The 20,220-nt window shown below is 43.5% G+C and overlaps 2 protein-coding genes across 7 annotated transcripts in view; both read left to right on the forward strand.

Moving 5' to 3' along the window:
• Positions 1 to 1,033: 1,033 nt before the first annotated feature.
• Positions 1,034 to 10,520, forward strand: LOC139541283 (complement C1q tumor necrosis factor-related protein 7-like). 2 transcript variants are annotated; one of them, XM_071345751.1, is made up of 3 exons: positions 1,034 to 1,272; positions 5,793 to 6,032; positions 8,379 to 10,520. In XM_071345751.1, exons 2-3 carry the CDS (start codon positions 5,801 to 5,803, stop codon positions 9,005 to 9,007), a joined length of 861 nt encoding a protein of 286 aa, XP_071201852.1. In that variant the 5' UTR covers positions 1,034 to 1,272; positions 5,793 to 5,800; the 3' UTR covers positions 9,008 to 10,520. The 2 variants fall into 2 exon arrangements, with proteins under 2 accessions (XP_071201852.1, XP_071201851.1); XM_071345750.1 differs by lacking the exon at positions 1,034 to 1,272 and adding an exon at positions 5,243 to 5,380.
• A 2,157-nt stretch (positions 10,521 to 12,677) lies between these two features.
• Positions 12,678 to 20,220, forward strand: part of cc2d2a (coiled-coil and C2 domain containing 2A) — a 29,777-nt gene continuing 22,234 nt past the window's right edge. For 3 of the 5 annotated variants that reach the window (XM_071345744.1, XM_071345746.1, XM_071345747.1), the window contains exons 1-8: positions 12,678 to 12,834; positions 13,184 to 13,305; positions 15,034 to 15,118; positions 18,681 to 18,737; positions 19,108 to 19,188; positions 19,372 to 19,507; positions 19,700 to 19,800; positions 19,976 to 20,080. In XM_071345744.1, coding sequence (XP_071201845.1) covers positions 13,292 to 13,305; positions 15,034 to 15,118; positions 18,681 to 18,737; positions 19,108 to 19,188; positions 19,372 to 19,507; positions 19,700 to 19,800; positions 19,976 to 20,080 — 579 coding nt within the window. In that variant the 5' untranslated portion in view covers positions 12,678 to 12,834; positions 13,184 to 13,291. Of the gene's footprint in view, positions 12,835 to 13,183; positions 13,306 to 15,033; positions 15,119 to 18,176; positions 18,336 to 18,680; positions 18,738 to 19,107; positions 19,189 to 19,371; positions 19,508 to 19,699; positions 19,801 to 19,975; positions 20,081 to 20,220 lie in introns of those variants that run through there. The other 2 variants (XM_071345745.1, XM_071345748.1) reach the window with 2 other exon arrangements.

Below are 20,220 nucleotides of genomic sequence, written 5' to 3' on the forward strand. Positions count from 1 at the left end.
TTGACAGGTGGCCAGATGTGACCATTACCAGGGTAAAGGTGGCCGTCATTTGCACACTCAGAACACCTGCCTGTGCTTCCACGGAGAGATTGTGTGTCACTAGCCAAACACCAGCCAGGAGCCCATCCTAGAGCACCCCAATACCAAAGGCCCCATACCATAACATAGCCATCCTTCTCACAGTCCTAAAATAAAGGAAACACCAATATAAAGTGTATTAATAGGGCGTTGGGCCACCACGAGCCAGAACAGCTTCAATGCACCTTGGCATAGATTCTACAAGTGTCTGGAACTCTATTGGAGGGATGTGACAACATTCTTCCATGGGAAATTCCATAATTTGGTGTTTTGTTAACTGTTGTCTAAGGCGCCGCTCAAGAATCTCAAATAAATGTTCAATTGGGTTGTGATCTGGTGACTGAGATGGCCATGGCATATGGTTTACATAATTGTCATGCTCATCAAACCATTCAGTGACCACCCATCCCTGTGGATGGGGCATAGTCATGGTAGCCAAAATAATGGCCTGCCCAGAATTTTATATATGACCCTAAGTATGATGGGATGTTAATTGCTTAATTAACAACCCCTGTGTGGAAGGACCTGCTTCCAATATACTTTGCATTCCTCATTTACTCAAGTGTTGCCATTATTCTTTCAGTTACCTGTAGTTTTAGTGCATATGCAGTATGCCGCCATCTAGAGGCTAAATATTGCTATTGCTGCAACTTCTCAGTTGCAAAAAAGAATTCTGAATGATCATGCTGTTACAAGAATCACACTCCAGAATGAAGTATGATGTCAGGAGTTGACTCTTTAATGTGGACTGGTGGAAAGGGTGTGTATTCAGGCCTACACTCTGAACTTATGAAGTCAGTCCTTGAGTTGGTGATAGTTGTTTTGCTTTGTGGAAAGTTTATAACGAGACAGAGGAAGTGGATGAGGGAGAAAGAGGGAGGGGTGTGAGTGAAACAGAGAGGGGGAGGTTTGAATGACTCTAGGGAGGCTACTATTACAAATCAAGACTCTGAGAGGGAGCAGAGAGACAGAGGGAGCCCTACACAAATGTTTGACCGAGCCCTACAAAGACGAAGGATAGGAGAGCGAGACAGAGAGGTTGAGAAGGAGACTATGTTATCCAAGGACATTCTACTCATCTCTCATCACCAAGGATACAGTACTGTGACCAGGAAGGAGATCTGAGGATTGACACAATTATACTGATTTGAAGTTGTTCAAGCAGTCAACAAGAGGAGCAGCTCTCAACCTGTGGTAAGAGCATTCAGCTGGCAAACGTAACATCTGCATGTTTCTTAATACCATACATACAGTATGCCAGTGCTATGATCACTCACATTATAATAAAATAAAACTAATGTTCTTTACTTTGGGGTATAAGTTATTGGATGGGCCATACATTTTTTGAATAGATCAGAGACGCTGGCATGCTATTTCACTCTCATCATCTCAAAATAACAACCTCAGCTGGTCATCACCTTTGTCTTAATTGAAGCAATAAGGCCTGGGGGGGGTGTGGTATATGTCCAATATATCACGGCTAAGGGCTGTTTTTATGCACAATGCAACGTGGAGTGCCTGGACACAGCCGTTAGCCGTGTTATATTGGCCATATATCAAACCCCTGAGGTGCTTTATTGCTATTATAAATGTTTTACACACGTAATTAGAGCAGTTAAAATAAATGTTTTGTCATACCCTTGGTATACGGTTTGATATTCCCCGTCTGTCACCCAATCAGCATTCAGGTCTCAAACCACCCAGGTAATAATTTTCATTTTAGCATGTTTACCAATTAAAATAATGGCACTATGCTTTTAAGAATGTGTGAGTTCTGTCCTTTCTTTCTGTGTGTGTGAGCGTGTGTATGCCCAGGTGAACATTTTGTCTCTGTGTGTGAGAATGCATGCATCTGTGAGTAGAGCAGGGTCAGTGCTTTAATGATGGGTAGGTCCCAGTCATGACATCATCCCTGCTGGGCAGAAATGGTGGGTGGGGATTCTCCCTCAGAGGGCCTTTCTCACACTGGCTCTATGCTGAGTTCATTACAGTATTACCCTCAAATCGAAAAACATGTTCCACCGAGAGCAGCTGCCTTTAACGTAAATGGCCCTAATTAATTATGGGGGGCCAGGGGGTATCTATTTCACAGTGCTGGCTGAGCTTATGTAGTATGTGAATTTGTGTGTGTATGTTCATTGGGGGGCCTTTGTGTGTGTGTGTGTGTGTGTGTGTGTGTGTGTGTGTGTGTGTGTGTGTGTGTGTGTGTGTGTGTGTGTGTGTGTGTGTGTGTGTGTGTGTGTGTGTGTGTGTGTGTGTGTGTGTGTGTGTGTGTGTGTGTGTGTGTGTGTGTGTGTGTGTGTGTGTTGGATTATAAAGCATTTGCATGTGTGAGAATAAAGCATTTACACAAACGATTTATATTGTGTTCCGTGGGTTGTGATTCCCCTGATCATGATCTTCAAGTCTTCCATCTTCAGGACAGAGTGTTCATTCTGTATCTCTAACATCTCACAACAAACGTTGCAGAATGTTTTTTAAACTCAACGCCATGGAAACCCAATGTTAGTTCCACTATTCCTAAACACACGTTATTGTCAGAGACACAGACGTGGAACAGATGTACAAACATACTGACACACAGAGCTAACATGCTCACGCGCAATTGCCCAGACATACTATATACACACAACAACAAAGAGCAAAATTAGAGACATTAATATACTCAGATCTCACAAATATCCATAACTGTACCTGTTTGAATCTATGGTTCGGGTTTTGTTACATTACTGTATACTCTGAATGTACAAAACATTAAGAACCCCTGCTCTTTCCATGACATAGACTGACCAGGTGAATCCAGGTGAAAGCTATGATCCCTCATTGATGTCACTTGCTAAATCCACTTCAATGAGTGTAGATGAAGGAGACCGCTTAAAGAATTGACACATGGATTGTGTATGTGTGCCATTCAGAGGACGAATGGGAAAATCAATATTAGGAAAGTGTTCATAATGTTTGGTACACTCAGTTATTAACTACATTATACATGCTGAAGCTGAAGATAAACTCCCGGGCATTTTCCTGTATCAAGTTGAAGCTGGGTTTCCCAAGTCGTTCAGTGCATAATGTTCAAGCCACTGAGCTATAAATTATCAAGCCGGCTAGCCAGCTAAACAGACATCTCTGCAACGCATCTGTTTAAAGTCACGTACACAAGAATGCTCAACCAATCACACGACACAACACTGGACTGGCCAAGGGCTGGCATTTGTTAGTTCGTCCATCATTCCAGTGACATTGACCATCCAGCCAACTTGACACAACTGTGGGAAGCATTAGAGTCAACATGGGCCAGCAACTCTGTGGAACGCTTTCGACACCTGGTAGAGTCCATGTCCCGATTAGTTGAGACTGTTCTGAGGGCAAAAGGGGGGGGGGTGCCATTCAATACTAGGAAGGTGTTCCTAATGTTTGGTACACTCAGTGTATATTAACTACATTATACATGCTGAAGCTGAAGATACACTCCCAGGCATTTTTCCACAGCATTTTTCCACAGCTGCCAACCATTACCGCCATACATGCATATTGTTTACAGTATAATTACGATAGAGAATGAAATATAATTACTGTTATGAAGCATGTCTAACAACACTTGTGAAGTCAATTATGTTTCCATGTGGTGTGTAACTAAGTGTCTAACTTCATCTGTATGATTTAAGCCTTATGACCTATCATGTTTCGCCAAATGGTATCCAGCTACAGTATGGTATCTAGCTACAGTATGGTACCTAGCTACAATATGGTATCCAGCTACAGTATGGTACCTAGCTACAGTATGGTATCCAGCTACAGTATGGTATCCAGCTACAGTATGGTATCTAGCTACACTATGGTATCTAGCTACAGTATGGTATCTAGCTACAGTATGGTATCCAGCTACAGTATGGTATCCAGCTACAGTATGGTACCTAGCTACAGTATGGTATCTAGCTACAGTATGGTATCCAGCTACAGTATGGTATCTAGCTACAGTATGGTACCTAGCTACAGTATGGTATCCAGCTACAGTATGGTATCTAGCTACACTATGGTATCTAGCTACAGTATGGTATCCAGCTACTGTATGGTATCTAGCTACAGTATGGTATCTAGCTACAGTATGGTATCTAGCTACACTATGGTATCTAGCTACAGTATGGTATCCAGCTACTGTATGGTATCTAGCTACAGTATGGTATCCAGCTACAGTATGGTATCCAGCTACACTATGGTATCTAGCTACAGTATGGTATCCAGCTACTGTATGGTATCTAGCTACAGTATGGTATCCAGCTACAGTATGGTATCCAGCTACAGTATGGTATCTAGCTACACTATGGTATCTAGCTACAGTATGGTATCCAGCTACTGTATGGTATCTAGCTACAGTATGGTATCCAGCTACAGTATGGTATCCAGCTACAGTATGGTATCTAGCTACAGTATGGTATCCAGCTACAGTATGGTATCCAGCTACAGTATGGTATCCAGCTACAGTATGGTATCTAGCTACAGTATGGTATCCAGCTACAGTATGGTATCTAGCTACAGTATGGTATCCAGCTACAGTATGGTATCTAGCTACAGTATGGTATCCAGCTACAGTATGGTATCCAGCTACAGTATGGTATCTAGCTACAGTATGGTATCCAGCTACAGTATGGTATCCAGCTACAGTATGGTATCCAGCTACAGTATGGTATCTAGCTACAGTATGGTATCCAGCTACAGTATGGTATCTAGCTACAGTATGGTATCCAGCTACAGTATGGTATCTAGCTACAGTATGGTATCTAGCTACAGTATTGGTTCCATGGGAGAAAGGTTTCCATGATGTGGTCTCTTATATCCCATCCATACAGTCACTTGATGACCCCTGGTTTGCTGCCCAGTCATTACAGAACCAAAGTTACCTTTCTTTCGCTCTCTTTCTAAACCATAATTTATCTCATTGCTAAGTGCAATCATCAACTCTTTCAATAACATGATTGTTATTGTGTTCTGTCAATGTTTCTTAGATCCAAGAGCAGATAACATGGCTGTGTTTCTGTGCGAGTCTGTGTCCAGAGGGTTATTTCAGCCTTGGGTTGCTCTGACATAGTTGTTCTGGCTGTTGTGTCATAACTAAGGAATGCATTGACAAAATGGAATTGGCTTGGAAGCGAGGCAAATGCTTCTCTCACTGCTGCAGCCGCTAACACATTAATGCGACTGGGGGGGCTGACAACAGAGAGGAAGAGAAAAAGAGAGTCCAAAACGCAGCGTTGTCCATTAGGACCCACATCTGGCGCTGTGGCTGTAGTTTGGCAGGAGAGAGGTGCGGTGCGTGATCTTGATTCCTTCATATGTTATTTTACAGGGGAATCTGCTGTGGTTTATAGTGCTGTGTCTAATGCTTATTATTTTAGTAGGTTCCTGTGTTTAGTCCCTCCGACCTTATCTCAGTCTGTCTGTTGGAGAGCTGGCACTAGAACATGCTCCTCTCCCGCCAGGACACTGCTGTGTTTTCATTTCTGGTCGTCTCTAATAACTGGAATCTAAACTGGGCTGTTTCTCAACTTCGAAGAAAGTTTCCAGATTTGTTAGATTAATATCCACTCAGATCATGCACACTCTGCCATTATAAGAGAATGTCACCCGTTTGTGAATGTGGTCATTTGAGGTTGTGTATCACGTACTCTACAGTAGGTCTGATGAGGTGGCGGTCGTTTTCTTTTCTCTCTCTACAGAGCTGAGGATGTGGCGATTGGTAGGCGTGGCCTTTCTGTGCCAGTGTGTGATTGGCCAGCTGCTGGAGGCCAAGGTGAGAGGAGCTCCACCTCGTCTGATCTGCAGTGTTCCGGGGTTGCCAGGGACACCAGGTAAACCTGGCCCAAACGGGCCTCCAGGGGCCAACGGGAACGTAGGAATCCCAGGAAGAGACGGCAGAGATGGCAGGAGAGGAGAGAAAGGAGAGAAGGGCGGAGCAGGTACAGTACTGACCTTATCTAATTCCATAAAACATACCCACAATCAGAGGCGTCATGCCCATAAGTAGCACAGGGGCACAATAATCATTGTAAAAATATATAATCAAGTTAGAGTCGCTAGCTTGTAGAACTACTGTATTTTAACTGGCTTGCCTGCTGGCAAGGTTAATAGACTTTAGAAAAGCAAGCAATTACTAAATGTACTGAAGTTTGCAGAGAAGCATATTTTTTTTATTTTTTTTTAGTGCCACCCGTCAGGAAGATACAGACAGCTCAAGAGATCTAATTAGATATGAAGAAAAATAAACGTATTTTTAACATAGAATTAAGCATAATGATTATGGCTCTAGATTGCAGGAAAAAGCTGTTTCAGGTGAAAAATGCAAATTCTCCAACTTACAGACCGGAGACCTAGCCCCCCTCCAGATCACCCTCCCCCCCAGCCATCCTCACGTACTTTGTGCCCCCTCAGATTTTTGGGGTAGATGACGCCCCTGCACACAGTTCAAATATTGACTCCTACTGTATATTTACTTATTGTCTACTTTACCTCCACGAACACGCCATGGCCTTTTGGCAGTAAGTAAATATATAAACATTATAACGATTGCATCGAAAGACAAGTTTACACCACCAAAGATACATTTCAGTCCTTTTTAATTATCCTAACCCAAGCATTTCACAATCTGAATCTGCCCTGCAGATGGGTTTGCTTTCAGGACATTAAAGAGGCTTCAGTGATTGATGTAGAAGACAAATGGGACCCTCCAGTGATCTCTGAAATGGTGTTTATTAATCATGATCAAACTACATCAGCTACACAGCCATATTTCACCAGGGAGACCATGAGCCAGACAGAAAAAGTTACGTGATGTGTGGTTTAAATCAAAACTACCTCTACCAGGTGTTTTTCTAAGACCAAGGTTTCTATGTGTCTGAGCTTCCCAGGCAGTTCCCTTTATTTGGGGTGTCTTCATATTTGTCCCAATGGTTGGATGCCTGGTTCTCCTGCCTTTGGAGTGATCCAAAAGATAATATTTTATATGGGTCAAGGAAGCTGAAATATTTGGAAGAACAAAGTTAAATCACTGCCTCTGTTTTTTAGTTTTTATTGTCAGTGTCTGTTAGTGTCATCCAAGTGCAACACGGCTTTAAGACAAACCTTGTTTCAGATCCAATACGTACTATGTCAATGACCTGTAAATGTCAGGCTCACAGTACCTGCATTCTGCATGATGTTCTTTTATAGACCTACACATTTAAAAGGAACCTAGGCATGCAAATACCACACGGACTCTTTCTCACACACACATCAGAATAGCACACATGTTTTCACACATTCAGTACATGCATACACATGCATCCTGTCCATTCTTTCCTAGCTCCAATACAATTATTGTGTGATGGTTTGGTTTGATACAATCCCAGATTTGACGACACTGTACAACAGTCAGTGCAGTAGTAAAACATAGATTGTGGCTGGACTCCAAGGGCGACATAATAACCGAGGATGGCTGTGAGGCACTGAGCAGTGGTGGAAAAAGTACCCAATTTTCATACTTGAGTAAAAGTATAGATATCTTAATAGAAAGTTACTCAAGTAAAAGTGAAAGTCACCCAGTAAAATACTACTTGAGTAAAAGTCTAAAAGTATTTGGTTCTAAATATACTTAAGCATCAAAAGTAAAAGTCTAAATAATTTCAAATTCCTAAAATAAAGCAAACCAGACTCCACCATTTTCTTGTTTTTAAAATGTACGGATAGCCAGCGGTACACACTAACACTCAGACATAATTTACAAACAATGCATTTGTGTTTAGTGAGTCCTCCAGATCAGAGGCAGTAGGATTGACCATGTGTTCTCTTGATAAGTGTGTTTAGTGAGTCTGCCAGATCAGAGGCAGTAGGGATGACCATGTGTTCTCTTGATAAGTGTGTGAATTTGACAATTTTTCTGTTCTGCTAAGCACTCAACATGTAACGAGTACTTTTGAGTGTCAGGGAAAATGTATGGAGTAAAAATTACATTATTTTCTTTAGGAATGTAGTGAAGTAAAAGTAAAAGTAGTCAAAAATATAAAAAGTAAAGAAATTTACAGATACCCCCAAAAAACTCCTTAAATAGTTCTTTAAAGTATGTTTACTTAAGTACTTTACACCACTGGCACTGAGCCTATTCACTAATCCTTAAATAGCAGGGTTTTACATGCAGGGAATCAGCTTACTCATATTACAAATAATCCAACAATGCTGGTCAAATGTGATAATAACTGTTCAAGTATGTGTCAATGGCAATACACAGCTGGAGTTACAGTCAGTCAGAACACCAACTGTCTCCATTTCAGGGGTAAAGGGGAAAGTCGGCCCAACGGGTAAACTTGGCCAGCGGGGTGACCGGGGTCCTGGTGGGAAGAGGGGTCCTGGTGGAGAGAGCGGGGACGGGGGCCTACCGGGTCCTCCAGGGCCCCTTGGGAAGAAAGGGGACATGGGCCAGCGAGGGCCAAGGGGGATGGCAGGAGTCTGCCGGTGTGGCAGCCTGGTGCCTAAAGCAGCCTTCTCTGTGGGAATCACCAGCAGTTACCCTGCTGAGAAGGAACCTATCAAGTTCAACAAGGTCCTCTTCAATGAGGGCGGCCACTACAACCCAGAGACGGGAAAGTTCATCTGTGCCTACCCAGGCATCTACTACTTCTCCTATGACATCACACTGGCCAACAAGCATCTGGCCATCGGGCTGGTGCAGAACGGACAGTACCGCATCAAGACATTTGACGCAAACACAGGAAACCATGACGTGGCCTCCGGGTCCTTAGTAATGTTCCTGAACCCAGAAGACGAGGTGTGGCTGGAGATCTTCTTCAAGGACCAGAATGGCCTGTTTGCAGACGCAGGGTGGTCTGACAGCCTGTTCTCTGGATTCCTGATCTATGCAGACACCAACTACCTGGACTCACTAGCAGAGGACTACGCATAGTGACTTATTACATTCAATAAAGAACTGAGAGGACTGAGTTTATAGCCTCCCCTTGATGCATTTACAGTATCTATTTCATCATGTTTTATTTATATTCTATATAAATACAGTGAGCTCCAAAAGTATTGGGACAGCGACATTTTTGTTGTTGTTGTTGTTGTTTTGGCTCTGTATTCCCGCACATTGGATTTGAAATGATACATGAGGTTAAAGTGCAGACTGTCAACTTTAATTTGAGGGTTTTTTCATCCATATCGGATGAACCGTTTACAAATTACAGCAGTTTTTGTACATAGTCCCCCCATTTAAGCGGACCAAAAGTATTGGGACAAATTCACTTATATGTGTATTAAAGTAGTAAAAAGTTATGTATTTGGTCCCTATTCATAGCACGCAATGATTACATCAAGCTTCTGACTCTACAAATTTGTTGGATCCATTTGCTGTTTGTTTTGGTTGTGTTCCAGATTATTATGTGGCCAATAGAAAATAATGGTAAATAATGGATTGTGTCATTTTGGATTCACTTTTATTGTAAATAAGAATATAATATGTTTCTAAACACTTCTACATTAAAGTGGATGTTACCAGGATTGCGGATAATCCTGAATGAATCGTGTGTAATGATGAGTGAGAAATGATGAGGCATAAATTTAAAAAATGTTAACCTCCCCATTATTGTAAAGGTTGTCTTGGGGGTATGATATTTGTGAGTCTGTAACTTTCTCTCTTATCATTATTCACAATTCATTCTGGATGTGTGTGTATGACCTTGTGTGTTTTGGGGTAAAGTCATGTAGGAAACCATTTTTGTTTGGTGAAAGTAAGCAATGTTTTTTGGGAGAAAAATATCTATGTATCTAAGTGATAATAAGCTATGATTTATATGTTTCATGAATACATGTTATGATATTTACTTCAGTCAGTAATGAGTCTGCCATGTACCTTATTTTCAAAAGTATTGAATAGTATGAGTTGAATACTATTAGAGTTTAAGGCACAAGTATTGTACTGTTTTTAAGTGTGGTGATATGATATACAGTGGGGAGAACAAGTATTTGATACACTGCCGATTTTGCAGGTTTTCCTACTTACAAAGCATGTAGAGGTCTGTCATTTTTATCATAGGTACACTTCAACTGTGAGAGACGGAATCTAAAACAAAAATCCAGAAAATCACATTGTATGATTTTTAAGTAATTAATTTGCATTTTATTGCATGACATAAGTATTTGATCACCTACCAACCAGTAAGAATTCCGGCTCTCACAGACCTGTTAGTTTTTCTTTAAGAAGCCCTCCTGTTCTCCACTCATTACCTGTATTAACTGCACCTGTTTGAACTCGTTACCTGTATAAAAGACACCTGTCCACACACTCAATCAAACAGACTCCAACCTCTCCACAATGGCCAAGACCAGAGAGCTGTGTAAGGACATCAGGGATAAATTGTAGACCTGTACAAGGCTGGGATGGGCTACAGGACAATAGCCAAGCAGCTTGGTGAGAAGGCAACAACTGTTGGCGCAATTATTAGAAAATGGAAGAAGTTCAAGATGACGGTCAATCACCCTCGGTCTGGGGCTCCATGCAAGATCTCACCTCGTGGGGCATCAATGATCATGAGGAATGTGAGGGATCAGCCCAGAACTACACGGCAGGACCTGGTCAATGACCTGAAGAGAGCTGGGACCACAGTCTCAAAGAAAACCATTAGTAACACACTACGCCGTCATGGATTAAAATCCTGCAGCGCAAGCAAGGTCCCCCTGCTCAAGCCAGCGCATGTCCAGGCCCGTCTGAAGTTTGCCAATGACCATCTGGATGATCCAGAGGAGGAATGGGAGAAGGTCATGTGGTCTGATGAGACAAAAATAGAGCTTTTTGCTCTAAACTCCACTCGCCATGTTTGGAGGAATAGAAGGATGAGTACAACCCCAAGAACACCATCCCAACCGTGAAGCATGGAGGTGGAAACATCATTCTTTGGGGATGCTTTTCTGCAAAGGGGACAGGACGACTGCACCGTATTGAGGGGAGGATGGACGGGGCCGTGTATCGCGAGATCTTGACCAACAACCTCCTTCTCTCAGTAAGAGCATTGAAGATGGGTCGTGGCTGGGTCTTCCAGCATGACAACGACACGAAGCACACAGCCATGGCAACTAAGGAGTGGCTCCGTAAGAAGCATCTCAAGGTCCTGGAGTGGCCTAGCCAGTCTCCAGACCTGAACCCAATAGAAAATCTTTGGAGGGAGCTGAAAGTCCGTATTGCCCAGCGACAGCCCCGAAACCTGAAGGATCTGGAGAAGATCTGTATGGAGGAGTGGGCCAAAATCCCTGCTGCAGTGTGTGCAAACCTAGTCAAGAACTACAGGAAACGTATGATCTCTGTAATTGCAAACAAAGGTTTCTGTACCAAATATTAAGTTCTGCTTTTCTGATGTATCAAATACTTATGTCATGCAATAAAATGCAAATTAATTACTTAAAAATCATACAATGTGATTTTCTGGATTTTTGTTTTAGATTCCTTCTCTCACAGTTGAAGTGTACCTATGATAAAAATTACAGACCTCTACATGCTTTGTAAGTAGGAAAACCTGCAAAATTGTCAGTGTATCAAATACTTGTTCTCCCCACTGTAGATGCTCAATCCCAAAAGTGTAATGTAACACAGATGTTAAACACATTACTGAACACTGGCTGTAATAAACCACTTCATCCCCATCAGCACAATCATTACACTTCACTATCTTCATAATATCCCACATAACACTACAGGTATGGCAGATAGTCTGACTCTGCAGAGAAGTAATCAAGTCATCTACTGTATCTCTACTATCCAGAGATTACCATTGTGGTCTGGTCCAGCTGAATGAAAGCGGTGAGTCTTGGACTCTTCCCTGTGTGTTTTTGGTATGATCACTGGAATTTGAGAAGCTATTTGTGTTCTTGTTATGTTTACCATCGGAAAATAGGTATTTTCTCATTTAATAAAAATTCTGCAGGTGAGTATGGGAGTATGGAGAGGTTGGGAGCCCATAAACACGGAAACAAATCTGTACCGACATGAGAGGCGTGTGTGTGTGTTGTTTCTAATTCAGCTGTAGCATGTCGAGCCTTTGGGGAAATACAGTTCTAAAACACATATATGAGAGAGAAGAGAGGGAGAGGGTCCCTGTTGCATGTGTGCTTCTGGAGAGTGTTACTAAACTATGCAGTGTTCATCCCTTTTTGGATCTAAACTGATGGGAAGATACAATGTTGCCAAATAGTCTTGCCAGAATTTAGTTAATAATGCTACAAGACAAGAATATGTCAGATTTGATTACTGATCTGGTATTTGATTATTGGATTTAGAGGACCATTTTCTATGACACATGTAATTATTGTACATTGTAAGTGTTCATTTGAAAAGTCTAATATCATGATGTTAATCCACACAATCTTCCATTCAAATCACCAAATGAGGGGGAGTGGAGACCATGAAAGACCATGAAGATTGATCCTCTGAGCAACTGCTGTACGCATCGAGATACCATTCGACAAACGGAGGCAAACCTGTGAGACTTTACGGACACCGTAGAATGTGACGCAATCACTGTTCGATGATTGACAAATCCGTGCATCAATGAAAATCCTAGATGTCTGGGCGAGAATAGGATACAATACTAGAGTGAATCAATGTGTTTGCAAGGTTGTTCGAGGAGTAGTTGATCTCGTTACTAAGCAGCAGCAATAGCAGTAAGCCTGTATGTTCTAGTTATCTAGAGGGAGAAATTAGTCAAATTTTTGTTGTCCAATGGATAGTCTTTTTACCTACAGGTTTGTACACATAGTCTTCAGTTTTTGTATATCGAATAACCTAGTTGTCTTATAATATTACCCGAGGACACCTTTGTAGTTGTTTATCAGCCCAATGGACTGTAGGCTAAATATTATATCGTTTTCACAACATTGTCTGAGCTCGATGGCTTTTACCTAGCTAAATTATATTATAGAATGTTTGTTCGCCTTTGTTCCACAGAGCGGTACATTTTGTTACACTGTTGATTATTTGTTACACGCTCTAGTAACGGTTACAATGTTTCATTTGTTGCACGCTCAAATTAAACTGTTACAATGTTTCATTTGTTGCACACTCAAATTAAACTGTTGCAATGTTTCATTGCAGAATCAATCTCGTTCGACAGGATATAATGTAGCGGTTCTATTAGGGATACCAGTAGATTTAAAGTTTAAAGCCAAGCCATTTAAAGTTGAACTTCTTCCCATCATCAATATGGCCTCCTCAAGGTAACTGTCAAATTGCTTTAACTTTTTATTTTTTAGAAACATACACTGCTCAAAAAAATAAAGTGAACACTAAAATAACACATCCTAGATCTAAATGAATGAAATATTCTTATTAAATACTTTTTTCTTTACATAGTTGAATGTGCTGACAACAAAATCACACAAAAATGATCAATGGAAATCAAATTTATCAACCCATGGAGGTCTGGATTTGGAGTCACACTCAAAATTAAAGTGGAAAACCACACTACCGGCTGATCCAACTTTGATGTAATGTCCTTAAAACAAGTCAAAATGAGGCTCAGTAGTGTGTGTGGCCTCCACGTGCCTGTATGACCTCCCTACAACGCCTGGGCATGCTCCTGATGAGGTGGCAGATGGTCTCCTGAGGGATCTCCTCCCAGACCTGGACTAAAGCATCCGCCAACTCCTGGACAGTCTGTGGTGCAACGTGGCGTTGGTGGATGGAGCGAGACATGATGTCCCAGATGTGCTCAATTGGATTCAGGTCTGGGGAACGGGCGGGCCAGTCCATAGCATCAATGCCTTCCTCTTGCAGGAACTGCTGACACACTCCAGCCACATGAGGTCTAGCATTGTCTTGCATTAGGAGGAACCCAGGGCCAACCGCACCAGCATATGGTCTCACAAGGGGTCTGAGGATCTCATCTCGGTACCTAATGGCAGTCAGGCTACCTCTGGCGAGCACATGGAGGGCTGTGCGGCCCCCCAAAGAAATGGACTGACCCACCGCCAAACCGGTCATGCTGGAGGATGTTGCAAGCAGCAGAACGTTCTCCACGGCGTCTCCAGACTCTGTCACGTCTGTCACATGTGCTCAGTGTGAACCTGCTTTCATCTGTGAAGAGCACAGGGCGCCAGTGGCGAATTTGCCAATCTTGGTGTTCTCTGGCAAATGCCAAACGTCCTGCACGGTGTTGGGCTGTAAGCACAACCCCCACCTGTGAACGTCGGGCCCTCATACCACCCTCATGGAGTCTGTTTCTGACCGTTTGAGCAGACACATGCACATTTGTGGCCTGCTGGAGGTCATTCTGCAGGGCTCTGGCAGTGCTCCTCCTGCTCCTCCTTGCACAAAGGCGGAGGTAGCGGTCCTGCTGCTGGGTTGTTGCCCTCCTACGGCCTCCTCCACGTCTCCTGATGTACTGGCCTGTCTCCTGGTAGCGCCTCCATGCTCTGGACACTACGCTGACAGACACAGCAAACCTTCTTGCCATAGCTCGCATTGATGTGCCATCCTGGATGAGCTGCACTACCTGAGCTACTTGTGTGGGTTGTAGACTCCGTCTCATGCTACCACTAGAGTGAAAGCACCGCCAGCATTCAAAAGTGACCAAAACATCAGCCAGGAAGCATAGGAACTGAGAAGTGGTCTGTGGTCACCACCTGCAGAACCACTCCTTTATTGGGGGTGTCTTGCTAATTGCCTATAATTTCCACCTGTTGTCTATTCCATTTGCACAACAGCATGTGAAATTTATTGTCAATCAGTGTTGCTTCCTAAGTGGACAGTTTAATTTCACAGAAGTGTGATTGACTTGGAGTTACATTGTGTTGTTTAAGTGTTCCCTTTATTTTTTTGAGCAGTGTATTTACTTAGCATTTGCATTGGGTTTCCCTGACCATAGTATTAGTTCTTGTTGAATGAATAGAAATAGACTATGCATAGCATGCCTAATTTGCTTGTGAAACTGTCCTCCATTTCAGTGATCTTCGGGAGAAATTACGAAAGAAACGACGGGCGCTACAACAGACTCTGCAGGTCAAAGACGACGTGGATACAGATACCCAGGTAGTGCATAACATACAGTCAGTCATACACAATCGCTCGGACTAGTTTGCTGCTGAGGTTTTTAGAGTATCTCCAAATGTATTGTTGTCATAGCGCTTCACTCTAGTAACACAACTGACCCACTATGTGCCTACCATTACTCTACATTCAATTGAAATCAAATCCAATTTTACTAGTCACATGCGCCGAATACAACAGGTATAGACATTACAGTGAAATGCTTACTTACGAGCCCCTAACCAACAATGCAGTTTAAACAAAATACGGATAAGAATAAGAAATAAAAGTAACAAGTAATTAAAGAGCAGCAGTAAAATAACAATAGCGAGACTATATATAAGGGGATACCGGTACAGAGTCAATGTGTGGGGGCACCAGTTAGTTGAGGTAATATGTACATGTAGGTAGAGTTATTAAAGTGACTATGCATAGATGATAACAGAGAGTAGCAGTGGTGTAAAAGAGAGGGGAGGGGAGGCAATGCAAATAGTCTGGGTAGCCAATTGATTAGGTGTTCAGGAGTCTTATGGCTTGGGGGTAGAAGCTGTTTAGAAGCCTCTTGGACCTAGACTTGGTGCTCCGGTACCGCTTGCTGTGCGGTAGCAGAGAGAAAAGTCTATGCCTAGGGTGGCTGGAGACTTTGACAATTTTTAGGGCCTTCCTCTGACACCGCTTGGTATAGAGGTCCTGGATGGCAGGAAGCTTGGCCCCAGTGATGTACTGGGCCACTCGCACTACCCTCTGTAGTGCCTTGCGGTCGTAGGCCAAGCAGTTGCCATACCAGGCAGTGATGCAACCAGTCAGGATGCTCTCGATGGTGCAGCTGTAGAACCTTTTGAGGATCTCAGGACCCATGCCAAATCTTTTCAGTCTCCCGAAGGGGAATAGGTTTTGTCGTGCCCTCTTCATTACTGTCTTGGTGTGCTAGGACTATGCTAGTTTGTTGATGATGTGGACACCAAGGAACTTGAAGCTCTCAACCTGCTCCGCTACAGCCCTGTAGATGAAAATGGGGGTGTGCTCACTTTTTCCTGTAGTCCACAATCATCTCCTTTGTCTTGGTTACGTTGAGGGAGAGGTTGTTTTCCTGGCATCATACGGCCAGGTCTCTGACCTCCCTATAGGCTGTCTCGTCGTTGTCAGTGATAAGGCCTACCACTGTTGTGTCATGGGAAAACTTAATGATGGTGTTGGAGTCGTGCCTGGCCATGCAGTCATGAGTGAACAGGGAGTACAGGAGGGGACTGAGCATGCACCCCTGAGGGGCCCCTGTGTTGAGGATCAGCGTGGCGGATGTGTTGCTACCTACCCTTATCACCTGGGTGTGGCCTGTCAGGAAGTCCAGGATCCAGTTGCAGAGGGAGTTGTTTATTCCCAGGGTCCTTAGCTTATTGATGATCTTTGAGGGCACTATGGTGTTGAACGCTGAGCTGTAGTCAATGAATAGCATTCTCAAATAGGTGTCCCTTTTGTCCAGGTGGGAAAGGGCAGTGTGGAGTGCAATAGACATTGCATCATCTGTGGATCTGTTGGGGCGGTATGCAAATTTGGGTGGGTCTAGGGTTTCTGGGGTAATGGTGTTGATGTGAGCCATGACCAGCCTTTCAAAGCACTTCATGGCTACAGATGTGAGTGCTACGGGTCTGTAGTCGTTTAGGCAGGTAAGCTTAGTGTTCTTGGGCACAGGCACTATGGTGGTCTGCTTAAAACATGTTGGTATTACAGACTCGGACAGGGAGAGGATGAAAATGTCAGTGAAGACACTTGCCAGTTGGTCAGCGCATGCTCGCAGTACACGTCCTGATAATCCGTCTGGCCCTGCGGCCTTGGGAATGTTGAACTGTTTAAAGGTCTTACTCACATCTGCTGCGGAGAGTGTGATCACACAGTCTTCCAGAACAGCTAGTGCTCTCGTGCATTTTTCAGTGTTATTTGCCTCAAGCGAGCCACTGGGCAACTCTTGTCACTGGGCAGCTCTCGGCTGTGCTTCCCTTTGTAGTCTGTAATGGTTTGCAAGCACTGCCACATTCGACGAGTGTCAGAGCCGGTGTATTACGATTCGATCTTAGTCCTGTATTGACGCTTTGCCTGTTTGATGGTTCGTTGGAGGGCATAGCACGATTTCTTATAAGTTTCCGGGTTAGAGTCCCTCTCCTTGAAAGCGGCAGCTCTAGCCTTTAGCTCAGTGCGGATGTTGCCTGTAATCCATGGCTTCTGGTTGGGGTTTGTACGTATGGTCACTGGGGACGACGTCATCGATGCACTTATTGATGAAGCCAATGACTGATGTGGTGTACTCCTCAATGCCATCGGAGGAATCCCGGAACATATTCCAGTCTGTGCTAGAAAAACAGTCCTGTAGCTTAGCATCTGCTTCATCTGACCACTATTTTATTGATCTAGTCACTGGTGCTTCCTGCTTTAATTTTTGCTTGTAAGCAGGAATCAGGAGGATAGAATTATGGTCAGATTTGCCAAATGGAGGGCGAGGGAGAGCTTTGTATGCGTCTCTGTGTGTGGATTAAAGGTGGTCCAGAGTTTTTTCCCTCTAGTTACACATTTAACATGCTGATAGAAATGTGGTAAAACAGATTTAAGTTTCCCTGCATCAAAGTCCCCGGCTACTAGGAGCGCCGCCTCTGGGTGAGTGTTTTCCTGTTTGCTTATGGCGGAATACAGCTCATTCAGTGCTGTCTTAGTGCCAGCCTCTGACTGTGGTGGTTTGTAAACAGCTACGAAAAATACAGATAAACTCTCTAGGTAGGTAATGTGGTCTACAGTTTATCATGAGATACTCTACCTCAGGCGAGCAATAGCTCGAGACTTCCTTAGATATCGTGCACCAGCTGTTATTTACAAAAATACATAGTCCTTGTCTTACCAGATGCCGCTGTTCTATCCTGCCGGTGCAGTGTATAACCAGCCAGCTGTATGTTGATAGTGTTGTCGTTCAGCCACGTCTCCGTGAAGCATAAGATATTACAGTTTTCTATTTTATTGTCCAAAGATTACACGTTTGCTAGCAGAATGGAAGGAAGTGTGGGTTTATTAGATCGCCTACGAATTCTCAGAAGGCAGCCCGCCCTCCGGCCCCTTTTTCTCCGCCTCCTCTTCACGCAAATCACGGGCATCTGGGCCTGTTCCTGAGAAAGCAGTATATTGTTCGCGTCGGCCTCGTCAGACTCGTTAAAGGGAAAAAGGATTCTGCCAGTCCGTGGTGAGTAATCGCAGTCCTGATGTCCAGAATTTATTTTCGGTCACATTATGTACAAAATATTTTCTAAAAATAAGTTATAAATGAACAAAAAACACAATCTGTTGGCGGCACGTAAAACGTCTGCCTTCTTCTCCGGCGCCATCTTACTGACTTTGATACAGCTGTGAGCTAGAGACATGATACAAGGTACTTTATTGCCAGACAGAGGAAGTACAGGCTTTGACAAGACTCAACAAGTCCTGAAAGCGAGTCTCACCTGCACCCACTGAAGAAGTCAAATGTGAATACACATCCACACACAAACTGTCAGGGCTCTGTGTCTAAGTGCTCTGATTTGCCTGGTAGGCTCTGGTCCCAACAGACAAGAAGCAGAGTAAGGAGAGAGGACAGACGACTATGGAGGTTGGTGTGTTTTCTCCCATAGCCGTGCTGTGGCCTAGCTAGCCTGTAGTCACCTTGTGTGCTGTGTTCCTGACTGCAGTCTTTTGACCTGCGCTGTTCACCACCTCGCCAAGAGACGTGTACAGACTGCTTCTCTCTCTTTCCTCTGTAGAGTTCACTGAGTTCTATAGGTTGTGTGCTGTAGTTCTCTCCTCTCTCCTAACATTCTACTTCTTCTTCTGTTTTCTTTCTCCCTGCTCGAAGGGGATATATTATTTATATATCACTCTAAAAAGCAGCAGCTGCCTTCATATAAAGTCACAGGCCTACCTGTAGTATTGTAGGATGTCTATGACTTTGCACCAACTGTGTGTTTGTGTTGGATTATTAGGAGCTGACAGCTGGTGAGGAGGAGCCTGGAGATACATTGAGACGCAACCTGAAGGCTCAGAGACAGAAGAGGAAGAAAAAGGTATTAAAGTTAGCATTCACTGGCTCCTAGTCCTAGCTATAATCATCACCACTTTTCTTGTTGATTAATAGTCTTAAACTTAAACCCCTCTGTTATTACAGAGTAGTAGTACTACTAGTAAAGTATTTTCTGTCTGTTTCATTAAATGGGATACAAAATGTTGACACTTGCTCCCTCTCCTAGCTTGAGAAGGCGTCTACAGATGATACACCTGATGAGACAGTGGTGGAGGTCACTGCTGTTCAACAGATCAGCCACGATGACGACAAACCAGAGAAGCCTGTCATCGTGTCCAGTCCCACTCACTCCCAGAGAGGAGGTGAGACTGTCTATCCTGCATGTCCTCTAACCTGGTCCTCCCTAGCCTATTGCTGTCAAACAGTAAATTGGCTTGACCATGAGCTATCACAGAGAGGAGTTGGTTAACAGCCCAAACAGACTGGACCACCAGGGTAGTTTCTCCCTATTCTGTCTCCTATAGGTGTTGTTTCAGACCTGTCTCTCCCCTCAGACCTGCCACCCCGGCCTCAGGCCAAACCCGCGCCCAGCTCGAGCCACTCAGAGAGCTCCACCATGAGACAGCGAATGAGAGACAAGCTGAGGGCAGCCAGGGTAAACACAGCCTCGCTCTACTCAACATTAATTATTGATTAACTATAGAGTCTCCTAATTTTGTACGATTTCCTTATCAAAGGGTTCAGGACCAAACTTCCTGTTTAATCTCCAGAAATCGTATTGTTTGATTGAAATTGATTGAAAATGTATTGTCTCTTGTACACTTCATCAGTCCAAAGCAGAAAGTCTTCTACAGCAGGAGGCTTCCTTGGAGGCGCCAGCTAGTCGCTTGCAGAGTCTCAGAGACAGAGACACTCTCACCAGGTTTGACAGAGAGGTGAGGACCTGACTTCTACTCACTTTCTTCACTGTCTATGTGCATAAAGTAGTCCAGTACCAGCATCACTGTACTGAGATAATATTTTATTGGAGAATTCATTAACCATATTTTGAAGCATGTAGTTCACTATGCTAACT

Source organism: Salvelinus alpinus, chromosome 16 (assembly GCF_045679555.1).
Source record: "Salvelinus alpinus chromosome 16, SLU_Salpinus.1, whole genome shotgun sequence".
NCBI lineage: Eukaryota > Metazoa > Chordata > Actinopteri > Salmoniformes > Salmonidae > Salvelinus > Salvelinus alpinus.